The sequence below is a fragment of the Arachis hypogaea genome, chromosome 10, assembly GCF_003086295.3.
Source record: "Arachis hypogaea cultivar Tifrunner chromosome 10, arahy.Tifrunner.gnm2.J5K5, whole genome shotgun sequence".
NCBI classification, from domain to species: domain Eukaryota; kingdom Viridiplantae; phylum Streptophyta; class Magnoliopsida; order Fabales; family Fabaceae; genus Arachis; species Arachis hypogaea.
Genome location: NC_092045.1, coordinates 103859682 through 103869036, shown reverse-complemented (window position 1 = coordinate 103869036; position 9355 = coordinate 103859682). Strand labels below are relative to the sequence as shown.

The following is a 9355-nucleotide window of genomic DNA, read 5'->3' as shown; positions in this document are numbered from 1 at the left end:
GTTCCAGAGACGGGAGTGGGAGGATAATAAGACCACGATCCTCCTTCTTAGGCCCAGGTCCAGTATTCCCAGCATTGTCCTTATTTGCATCAACTGCTGCCCGCGACATAATTCAACACGAGGTCCTCATAGACAGCACCTTCGAAGTAATTTCGAAGTAACACGAGGAAAATTGTTCGTACCTTCGAAGTAACTTGGAAGCTCGTAATCTCATCCAGAGGCGGAAGTTTGTACATACAATAACACTCTAATGCCTAAATGAGTTACCAATTAATCACGATACGAAGAAACAGACCATCATGTTCTCCAAAGCATAAAATAGGACCAATCTTATATCTACCATATTTTATGGTTTTTGGTCATATAGCAACAATAGTGGTAGGATCATATGTAGTTCGTTCTTTCTTTCCTCTTCTGGCCTTAGGGCCTCTTGATTACAAAAAAAAAAAAATAAAAAATTAATACTCTCGTTTAGTTTGAGTAAGCCACATTTGAATTTCATAAAATCCACGAGACCACGACATTTGCCACCACAGCTGTATCAATACTGAAAAGTCGTTCTTGTCTTGCCCACAAGTTAAGACATACAACAACAATAATAGCTTTGCCATGTTGACAAGGAAAAATGTCATATTGATATCAAGGAGGAAACTAAAAAGGATTGGGGGGTGGTAACAATGATAATAATATACATGCCTAACCAGTAATCGTTTTGACGAATGTTTGATTATGACAACCTAGCAGTGGCACAATAAATCAAATTGAATATTGGAGAAGCTAGATAGAGTATATAACAGGAGCTAATTACAATGAGAAATTGATTGATATTTTACTTCCTTTTCCCCCTACCTTAACCCCACCATATTAACACGAATTAGATATGCATATATTTATATAAGATAGGTAGACATGATGATGGTGGTGGTGGTGGTGGAGATGGTGGCGGTGATAACAACAAGCAAAACTCTCCATTGGTCAGATCCAATTTGTAAAGTATAATGGAGATTGACATTCCCAGCAATTTCATTTTAGGCACTCAATGCTTCAGTTTTCTGCTGGAAAAACCTGATTCATAGCACCAAAGTTGTTCACAGGCTTGGGCCTCCATTCAGTCCTACCCCTCACAATCTCACCACCATCTTCAAGCCTAAGCAAGTGTTTGCACTCGAGAGATCCGCCGCCAGCTAAGTTCCCGATATCAGCACCAGAGACATCGGTTAGGGAATCCAGCACACTGTCCTTGCCACACTCCCTCCTGTACTCCAGAGTCATGGCTCGCAGCTCATGACTCTCCAAGATTGCCTGTGGAGCACTCTGCAGCAATCAAAGCACAATTCTTCTGTTAAGTCGCTTGATCAATTTAATTTAATACATGACAAATGTATATTTGTTTGCATTTGCATTTAATTTAATCCGTATGCACTGTCATTGTAAACATAGTTTACACAAACATCTGATCTTATGTTAGCCACCAGCTAAAGCGGTTGACTAGCCATAGTCTTAAAAGCCATGTAAGTGCAAACATATACATGATTAAATGATAGCGCAAAACTCTCACACTACTAATGCATAACAACCACGTATGTCAACTTCCTTTTCTTAATAAAAAATCATCAAGGACAAATTAAGATTGTGGAAGATGTGAATGATCTGTTGAATCTTCTATGGTTTTCAATGAATTATAGCAAATTCCTACTCAATCATATAATAATTCCAAAGTTTAAAGCAACTTCCAACTGGTTCAATTAATTCTAACATTAGCAATCATGGACTGAAGTGGAAAAAAGGTACAAGAACATAAAAATACCTCCAGAAGCCAGCCAATGTACTTCACATTGTTAACATGCTGATTAACATCTAGATCACTCCATCTAGGCTGAAAACAAGATACGGCCAAAAAAAAAGGCATGAATAAAAAGATATAATGCAATATAGGAGGAACGAAAAGATTAATGATAACATTTACAACAAGAGTTGACATACACTTAGACCACGACGAATATGATCTGCAGTATCATCAAGTTTTGACAGTTTTCTGTTATCCTCTTCGACAACTGGAGGAGAATCCACAAAATATGACGCAATCTCTTGCCTGACTTCTTCTGGAATTTTGGATAGTCTCCTTGTCACTTTATTCATCATGACCCAAATACTGAAGTATACCAAAAACCAAAAATTCAAAAAGCTGCTCACTGATTTCTAGCTTCATTGTGTTAGAGAGAGAGAGAGAGAGAGAGAGAGAGAGAGTTACCATTTTTAAATATTCATCCTAATATAAATTAGATTTTCCATTTTAGAAGGGTAAAAACACAAAAAATATATTATTTTCAATGAAACTCATCCAAACAAAATTTAAACTAAGATGTCAATTTTTTGTACGTAGAATCGGATACTTTCAGGTGCAAGAACTTATACATCTAAACCAGTAACTCACATGTGTTTATCAAGATCTCCAAAAGCATGAGCAGACTCAATATTTCAAATTAAAATTGAAACAAATTTTTGTACAACAAAACCTTCATAAAAGCTTGCACCATTCAAAACAATGCCATTGATCAGACATTTAAGTTCTCCATAAACACTATGAAACATATTTATCAGAAGCAGAAGAAAGTCACTAAAATTGATTTCTACCTGGAGGCTCTTGTCAAGATTTCACCCGTATTGGCGTCACGTATGATCCAATCACGACGCATACCATTTTTCCCTGATGCAGAAACCCAAGTGTCAACTTGAACTACATCTCCCCTGAAGCAAATTACAGGTTAGCTTAACAATATGAAAACAGATTTAGAATACTTGATATTAAGCCTAACTGGTAGTTTTCATCTAGCCATCAGCTAGAACATATTTCTAACTACTGAACAAAGCAATATGCAAAGTACACATTGTTCAAGTTCTGCCTATGTACTCAACTTTTTATCAAAATAAAAGCCAGGTTAATTCATCAAACCTACGGTCTCAAAAAAATTTCATACATACAAGAACTTTCCTAGCTAAAGCATTATTATCATACCTATTCTTTGAAGTTATAAACAATTTATTACTAGATGTTACAGAATCATGAATTACAGCAAAGAACATAAGCACTGCCGAACATGATCATCTGGGCAATTAAGTTATACAAGGGAAAATATGACCAAATTACCATGTTGGGTAACGATCAACTTCAACTTGCATCCGAGTCACAACCCATATCAGGTTCTTCTTACACATTTCTGGCGTCGAACCAAAGCCATCACCAAGAAGCCCAGCAGTCTTAACATGATTAAGTGCAGTTTCCTGTGTTTTGGACAAAACAAGATAACCCAATTATTATTTTTGTCTTTTATTTATCAAAACACAAAATCCTCACAATTCTGTTCCCTGTACAAGATTCTAATCTTACACATATCATGAACAATCTCTCCTTAAGCTATCACATAAATAGTTCTATATCTAACAGGTCTTTTTATTCAGTAGAATCTTTGAGCTTGAAGTGCAGACAATACATAGGTCCATTTTTTGCGTTGTAATGAAATTATATTTTTTATTTAGAAAAATGGGTTAACAATCAAGGATGGAGTCAAGTTTAAAGTGTAAAATAAACTAACTTTATATTTCCTCTCCAAAATCAAAACTCTCTCGCACAATTTTGTAGCTAACATATAACTAACATAAGAAAACAAAGGAAGCTAAGTAATCAAGTATGCTTTATCTCCTTTTGTGAAAGAGGAAAAAGAGAAAACAGAATTGTTAGTTACATGTTGAGTAAAAAATTGTTGGTTAGCATTCTCAATGTAAGATTACCAAGAATGTGTGTGCAAACCACACGCTTCCACAATACTATCCAACAATAACCATTTCAAGTCAGAAAATAACAACAACTAACTCATATCCCACTAAGCATAGAAATTCTTCTTGGTATCTGCACACAAACCTGCAAATGATTCATTAGCGTCTCTATAGACGCGGTCTTATCGGCGCCTATCTCGTAAGATCGAATGGAGAAATTTTGCCTGAAAGCAAGCCCATCCTGCACAATCCTCCCAATACCAAATGGATCAGATAGCACATCGGATCGCTTCGGCTTCCAATCGATCATCATCCACTGCTTCTCCGCCGCAAGGAAGGCTGTCGTGATGGCGGCCAGCAGCATGCTCCAATCCGGAATCTGGTTAATGAAAGTCCTCGGCGCATTAGCCCCGGTCGTCGACGAGGATTCCAGCTTCATGCTCTCCATGGATTTTGGAACCTTTGTGGCGGTTCCGTTGATCTTTGAAGGAGCATGCGCATTGGCCTTAACACTTGAAGACCTGTGATTTTGTTTGAGCCCTCCGCCGAGGCTGGCAGGGATTCCTCCTCCTCCTCCTCCACCGGTTCGTGACGTCACAGGGAAAAACGACGACGTAGCAGCAGTAGCAACCATAATTGAATTCTTCACCTGAATGCGCATAGTTTTAGTTGATTAGAAAACAATATTTTCCTCAAGCTTCCAATTTCAAACAAAATTAAAATAAATATTCAACACGAATGAGATTTTACATCAACACATCAATAATTAATCGAGAAATTAATGTTAAAACCGCTGCGAAACTGCGCGCAGATCTGGCATTGGCTTAAGAAAAATTCGCATAAAAAATATTGAGCCAGATCAGACGAGGGAGAACAACAAATTAAAAAACAGTACCTGAAGAAGAAGAAGAAGAAGAAGAATGAAGAAGAAGAAGAAGAGAAGGAGAGAGGTGAAATTGAAAATATAAGTGGAAGGTTATTGAGGAGAGGCTACGACGTCGTTTAATTGATAGTGATGGCTCCCTGTGGGTGGTGAACCCAGAGAAGAAGAAAGGATGGTTGGTTTTGAATTTGAAAAGTAAAAGGAAAATGGGAGGATAATGAATATATATAGATTATGAGTTGTAAAATATTTAGGGCCAGCGGAGGAGGAAAGTGAGTGGCACGCACCGAATTGTGAAGCAGGAAAGTTAGTTATTTATATAGTAGAACTACAATCCACCTGTCCCTTCCTCCCGCTTCTCTTTTCAAAACACACGAGTGCTTCTCTACTCTTCTATTTTCCCCTTTTTTACCATTTTACCCCTCTACTCTCCTCTCTTCTTTTCTAGCCGCGTCTTTACCGTTTTACCAACAAATATCAATGTTAAACATTTAATTTTACATTTTTTATTTAAATTAGTGTATTTTATAACAATATTACAATAGTTTAATAAGAAGAAATATATAACCTAAATTAAAATATGATTTAGAAATTATCCCAATTTGAAAATACTCTATTTTAAAATATGTATACACTAAAAATTAATTACTAAATTAATTATTTATATAAAATATTTATTAAATATAAAATATATATTAAAAATTAGTTAAATAAATGGCCTTTTAAACACTAGGTGCTCCATTTCAAAAATAGGTAACGTTGAGTTTGAAACGAAATTGTAAATTATAAGAGATAGTATATATTAACTATTATTTTTTTTTATAAAATTAACTATAATATTTTGTCCTTTAAAAGTTTTAATATCTAGACAATGATATATTAGATTGAATTTTTATTCCTTCAAGTATATGTATTATATTAATTAATTGATAGAAAAATATCATTTAAATTAAAAGCGTGCCAACAAACACTAATTCAAATGACATAGTCTCTTTGTACTTAAAACTTTTAATTTTAGAAGTTATAAGTTTGAATCTCACTTTTAATTTTAGAAAAAATTAAAAATATAATTAAATTATTAAATTCGATATTACTAGTTATATGGTAAAACTTAGTAATGTTCACCTAAAGAATGACATTAGTTTTAGCATTCTCCTTAAATAATTATTTGAAAAATATTTAATTATGTATGGAATTAAGTTCATGAGATATATTCCCTTGCAGGAAAATGTTCACTAGATTATGTTAATTTCGTTGCATTATCGCTCTGAGATTCGCAAAGTAGCTAGAATATAGAATTATAGATCAACAACCACCTAGTTTTGTTTGGTATAAATTCGGATTATGGAACTTTATTTATTCCATATGCATTGGTGGACTTATTATTGCATTTGCACTGTTAAAAGGTTTTTATCGCGTGCGTTTTCTAAGTATAAACTATAGGAACATTTTTAAGGTAATATTAAGGACTTTAAGGTGATAACAAAAATAGTTAGAATTTGCCTTATTTAATATTTATAAATTATTATAATGATTAATAAATATTAAATAAAATAAATTTTAATTTGTTTATTAATATTTTTTGTTGTTAAATATTTTAAATTTTAAATATTTTTAAAATATTAATATTTTAATAATTTTAAATATTAATTTTAATTAATATATTATATATTTTTATGATTAAAATTATTAAAATATTAATATTTCATAATTTCATAAATATTTAAAATTTTTCCTCAACTATATATAATATATATAAGAGTAATTATTTAAATCAGTCTTCAAGAATTTTAAAATTAGACATTTTAATTTTAAAAAAACTAATACACAGATCAATCTTCAAGGTTTTATTCCGGCAGATAAATCAGTTTCTAATTTATTTTCTAGCAGAGTAATTATCCAGATCAGTCCCCAAGAATTTTAAAAACGGACATTTTAGTCCATCCAAAAAAATAATGTATAAATCAATCCCCAACGTTTCTCTCCGTTAGATATAACAGTCCTCCGTCCAAAAATAAAATAAAATAAAATAAAATAATAATAATAATAATAATAATAATAATAATAATTATTATTATTATTATTATTAATTGCACAATAATATTGTACTATATTATTTTGTATTTTTTGAACAAAAATAATGATAAATTTATTCATTATATATATATATATAGTCACTCAATAATAATTATAATAATAATAATCAATAAAATTATTAAAAATTATTCTACTAAAAATTTAAGGTTAAAACCATTTGATATTTTTGTATTTAATATAATCAAAAATGTCCTATGTAAAAGAAATATATGTTTGTATTAAAATACATGTATTAAAAGAAAATATTTTAATTTGAATTTATGTTAAATATATATTTTTTAATACAAATATATTTTTTAAAATAGGATATTTTTTATTATATTAAATATAAAAATATCAAATAGTTTTAACGATAAATTTTTTGTAAAATAATTTCTGATAATTTATTATTATTATTATTATTATTATTATTATTATTATTATTGAGTGACTATATATATATATATATATATATATAATAAATAATAAATTTATTATTATTATTGTCTAAAAATACAAAAAATTATAGTATAATATTATTATCATGCAATTAATAATAATAATAATAATAATATTATTATTATTATTATTATTATTTTATTTTATTTTATTTTTGGACAGAAGACTATTATGTCTAACAGAGAGAAACGTTGAGAATTAATTTGTATATTAATTTTTTTGGGATTAAAACATTTATTTTTAAAATTTTTTAAAATTAATTTAAATAATTATTCTGCTAGAAAATAAATTAAAAACTAATTTATTTATCAAAATAAAATTTTAGATATTAATTTATATATTAATTTTTTTTTAAAATTAAAATATTCAATTTCAAAATTATTGAGAACTGATTTAGGTAATTACTCTATATATAAAATATAAAGTACACGTACTAACAACGTTTAAACTTAACAGAACCACAAAAGTATGGTTTTGGATTCATTCACTACAAAGTACAAACAAATATGTTTATATATTAACCACTAATTGATAAGATGAATCTACGGATTAAATCTAAGCCACATACATCACGCATTTACGGGAAAAAGGTTTATTACTTAAATAAACTAAATTATTAACATTTAAATCTTTTGGAAATTAGATAGACAAACTCTTTTGATCTTCTTTTTCTTAAAAAGATTTGAAAATGAACTTTATGTTTTAACCAATTTTCAGCCAGACTTAATCTTCTCTGATCTCTCCCTTTCCCTTTCTCTATTTTCTCTTATTGGCTCAAAAAATTATGTTTAAATCTTGTATATATTACCGACTTGTTAATTGATAAAAGTTAATTAGTTTAATCGTTATTTAATTGACAGTTTTAAAATTTTATATGTATATAAAAATTAATTATATATATATGTTATACGTATTTTTTTATATTATATATATATATATATATATATATATATATATATATATATATATATTCCAATGTATTGTATTTTAGATTAGTAGTTGATTTAATAGCTAATGAAGCATATAAGAAAATTTTTACATGTTTATTTTTCATTAATCACCACATACTACAGTAAGAAACGTTTGTATATATATATATTTATAATTTTATTATCAAAATATGTTACATGTTACTTTTTTATTATAATTAAAATTATTTTTTTTAAATTAAAAAATTCTTTATAAAGAACATTATAATTCGATTATAACTCCGATCTCAATTTTTATAGCTTATCCGAAACTGATCAATAGCTATATTTTGACAACATTTACAAAAAGGTAATATTTTTAGAAGAAGATGTGTGTCTTGAATTTAATCTTAATTTTACACCAAATTTATTTGAGTGTCAAAATATTTTTTGTGGATACTCACATTTTGTGTTTTTCCTCAATTAGAAGAATATGAGTTCATTTCAGGGTATACCAGCTATACAAAAAATTGTTTAACTGAAAAAGAACATTTAAGATGATTCTATTTTTTTTTTTTATTCTTTTCCAAGCTTTTAAGATGGTGCTGCATGCAATTATATGGTTTTTTTCTTTGCTTGCAAATCCTGTTTTTTATTCTCAAGACCTATTTATTCAAGGACAACTTTGTTTTTTATTTATTTATTTATGTTCATGATTCAAATTATCTTAGCATTATCAAACAAGAACGACATAAAATTATATATCTCATTTTAAAAAAATCGCCATAATATCAAATCTTCATCCAAAAGACCAATTGCATGCTTTGAAAAGTGATTTGTATTGGGGAAAATCCAAAAAACAATTACAGTAGCTAAGTCCAAAACTTTGAGAATGCTAACCTCAGATTATGAGTCCAAATTTGATCTTAATCACGTTTCTTTTATCATTTTTTAAAGGATAATTTTTAGTGTCATATTCTGTCTTATCTCTAAAAATAAATGCAGCTTAAGAGCCTTCTACTTCCTTGTGTCGGTCTCCGAATTGTATTTGACATACGACTTATAATTTTTAATTGTATATATTGTGTAATTCATTAACTGAAATTGTCAATTTCGACCTCCATCCAATTTAAGTCGTCAAGTCAAATCGTAAATGTGATGACTCATCATATCATGCGATTCAATTACTATAATAGTAACAATCTCTTCTATATTATCTTTTTATTTATTTTTAATTTCTCATATTCACAGTATA

At 29.3% G+C, this 9355-nt stretch overlaps 1 protein-coding gene across 1 annotated transcript; it reads right to left on the bottom strand.

The window, feature by feature from the left end:
- Positions 1-612: 612 nt before the first annotated feature.
- On the bottom strand, positions 613-4994 carry LOC112716234 (palmitoyl-acyl carrier protein thioesterase, chloroplastic). Its single transcript, XM_025768100.3, has 7 exons — positions 4670-4994; positions 3920-4423; positions 3149-3282; positions 2635-2748; positions 1984-2152; positions 1808-1876; positions 613-1314 (listed from the first exon to the last, which is right to left on the bottom strand). The coding sequence occupies exons 2-7, from the start codon at positions 4406-4408 to the stop codon at positions 1045-1047; spliced, it is 1245 nt and encodes a 414-aa protein (XP_025623885.1). The 5' UTR covers positions 4409-4423; positions 4670-4994; the 3' UTR covers positions 613-1044.
- Positions 4995-9355: the final 4361 nt, after the last annotated feature.

What these genes read in the sequence shown, in the direction of transcription:
- LOC112716234 (XM_025768100.3), bottom strand. Translation starts at nt 4,408, where the DNA reads ATGGTTGCTACTGCTGCTACGTCGTCGTTTTTCCCTGTGACGTCACGA. An exon ending in GTTGATCGTTACCCAACATG is followed by an intron (nt 2,749 to 3,148) that starts GTAATTTGGTCA and finishes AATTTGCTTCAG; the next exon opens with GGGAGATGTAGTTCAAGTTG. An exon ending in ATATTCGTCGTGGTCTAAGT is followed by an intron (nt 1,877 to 1,983) that starts GTATGTCAACTC and finishes TCTTGTTTTCAG; the next exon opens with CCTAGATGGAGTGATCTAGA.